This window comes from Nematolebias whitei, chromosome 1 (assembly GCF_014905685.2).
Source record: "Nematolebias whitei isolate Nwh7 chromosome 1, NemWhi1, whole genome shotgun sequence".
NCBI lineage: Eukaryota > Metazoa > Chordata > Actinopteri > Cyprinodontiformes > Rivulidae > Nematolebias > Nematolebias whitei.
In genome coordinates, this window is record NC_056498.1 from 11,143,994 (window position 1) to 11,146,441 (window position 2,448).

The 2,448-nt window shown below is 41.1% G+C and overlaps 1 protein-coding gene across 1 annotated transcript in view; it reads left to right on the forward strand.

Moving 5' to 3' along the window:
* The window catches only part of LOC119414713 (RAS guanyl-releasing protein 2), a 152,186-nt gene that overhangs the window by 82,216 nt on the left and 67,522 nt on the right, over positions 1-2,448 (forward strand). Inside the window, exon 9 of the mRNA XM_037681824.1 lies at positions 1,575-1,856. Coding sequence (XP_037537752.1) covers positions 1,575-1,856 — 282 coding nt within the window. The remainder of the gene's footprint in view (positions 1-1,574; positions 1,857-2,448) is intronic.

A 2,448-nucleotide genomic window follows, 5' to 3' on the forward strand; every position in this document is an offset into this window, starting at 1 on the left:
ATATATAACCCGTTTATGGAGCAGATGGTGGGGGTTAAGGGCCTTACTCAGGGGCCCAGAGTGGGGTGAATGAGGGTTGAGGTAGGTGTGGGTGTTTCACCTTAATTGCCCCCTCCATTCACCAGGACCCGTGACTGTGCTGCCGTGGACAATCAAAAAACAAACAAACCTTGCCTCTGTTCTTATACCCAAACTCCTAAATCTTGAATATATTTCACCAAAATATTAAGATTTACTTACATGCACTGTTTAGTTCCAGTCCAGAAAAACACTCATCTTGAAAACTTTAAACATTCACTATTCAAATCCCTCAGCGACGGGACATCAGCGTACCGCTTGTAACCATTTCTACAGCATGTCAATATGTTCTGCTTGATTATTTGAGTTCTTCTTATAATACTTTTAGCTTTTAGCTCTTGTTCCATCACTGCTAGCTATAGTATTGCCACTTTTAGTTTGCAGCTACTATTTTGCTGCTTTTAGCTAATTCTTTGTTTCTTTTTGTTGTAGCTACTATTTGGCTACTTTTAGCTTAAGCACCTATTTTGCTTCTATAATTCAATTCAATTCAAAAATACTTTATTAATCCCAAAGGGAAATGATTTGTTTTTGTAACTTGTTATCCTCATTTCATTAAGAGATGCTATAGATGCTGATGGCTGTAGGCAGGAAGGATCTCTTGTAAAGGTCCAGTCACTGGCTGCAGATGCGCCCAATCCGTCCACCCAGACTTGGCTGGCCTCTTGATTCTCCTGGGCTGTAGTACAGCCCAAATGCCGGGCAGAACTCCTCCCAGAGCGATGGCCACTCCTCCCAGCAGTCTGCCGAGCTCCTTGTCGTTGCAGACAGCCGAATGTAGGTGCTGAGGGACGATTCTGTCCTTCCACTGTCATGAGCCGTGTTTCCTGCTAGTTCCAGGATCTCAGTGGTCAAGCACTCGAGCACAGCTGGCAGGTAGATGAGAATGCATCCATAGAACATCCTTTCAACTCATTTGACATTGGGGCTGTAGTTGAGATATTATTTGAGCTTTTGAGATGTTAATCAGCTGCTGTTGGTCGTAGAAAACAGCCTTGTTGCCATGGTTATGCATCATAACAAATGTCCAAAACTAAAAAAAGTTTCAGTAAAAATCCTTCCAGCTGCACAGCATCTGACACCAGAGGAAACAATCATCCAAAAAATGTGATTTGCATCCAGAAAAAGAGGAATTGCAGTTTCCAAAAGCAAAATCTCAGAATGAAAGTAACAGAGCTGTTCCAACATGCAGCCACCTTGAGCGGTGCAATTATAGAACAATAATCTATGGTTTGTTATTTTCATGATTAGTTTAGCCAATTCTATCTACAGTTTTGTTGCTTTTAGCCTCTTTTCTTCTGCAGCAATAAATTTGGACTGTGCTCTTCTGATTTTAGCCTCTTTTCTGCTTTTTTTCTTTTTCATTCAGATTTTATTTATAAAGGTTAGCCTCAATGAGTTAACTTTTACAACTCAGTTTTAGCTTCTACAGCATACTTCAACAGTTGTTCATCTCCCAGTGTATCCATCTTAACTCCTCTCCATCTTTTCTACAGGTTTTTAACAACCTAATCGAGCTGGTGACCTCGTGTGGAAACTACAGCCAGTACCGCAAACGCTTCTCCGAGTGCTTGGGCTTTAGGTTCCCTATTCTCGGAGTGCATCTGAAGGACCTGATCGCTGTGCACGTGGCACTGCCGGACTGGGCTGACAAAGAGAAGACACGAGTGAACCTGGCAAAAACTCAGCAGCTGTACGCCATCCTTCAGGAGCTAGCACTCATCCAGAACACACCTCCGAGCATAGACGCAAACACAGACCTGCTCAACCTGCTCACGGTGAGTACCGACTCCAAACTCTGTGTGTGTGTGTGTGTGTGTTTTTATGTGTGAAAACATGATTGAACACAAGTGAAATCAGGAATCAGATTACAAATAAATTTGATGTTTATTTAAAAGTACAGCAATAAACTTGTGAGCACTCAATTACAGATAAGATGAAATGAAAAGAAAACACTTTGAGGCCGAAGAAGCTGAAGAGACAGACCGTTTGTTTGAGATGCAGACTTTCAACTGCAGGGCTTTATGTATGACACACTGTTGCAGCCAGCTGGGACAAATCTGTGCACGGACGAGCCAAAGAGGAAATTCAGCCAAAACAGTAAACTTTTAGTTCTGAAGAATTCAGAAGGAGTAACCAAACAAACCAAGTTTCTCATTCAAAGGGATTTCATTTGAAGGATTTGAACAGTGAATGTTTGTCATTTTCAAGATGTGGTTTTCTGGGCAGGAATTGAGCAGAAAATTCAAGTAAACCTAAATGTTTTTGGCGCAAGATATTCAAGTGGGTAGGAGTTACACTGTGGAGAGCAACAGAGGTAGGTTGTGTATATATATATATATATATATATATATATATATATATATATAT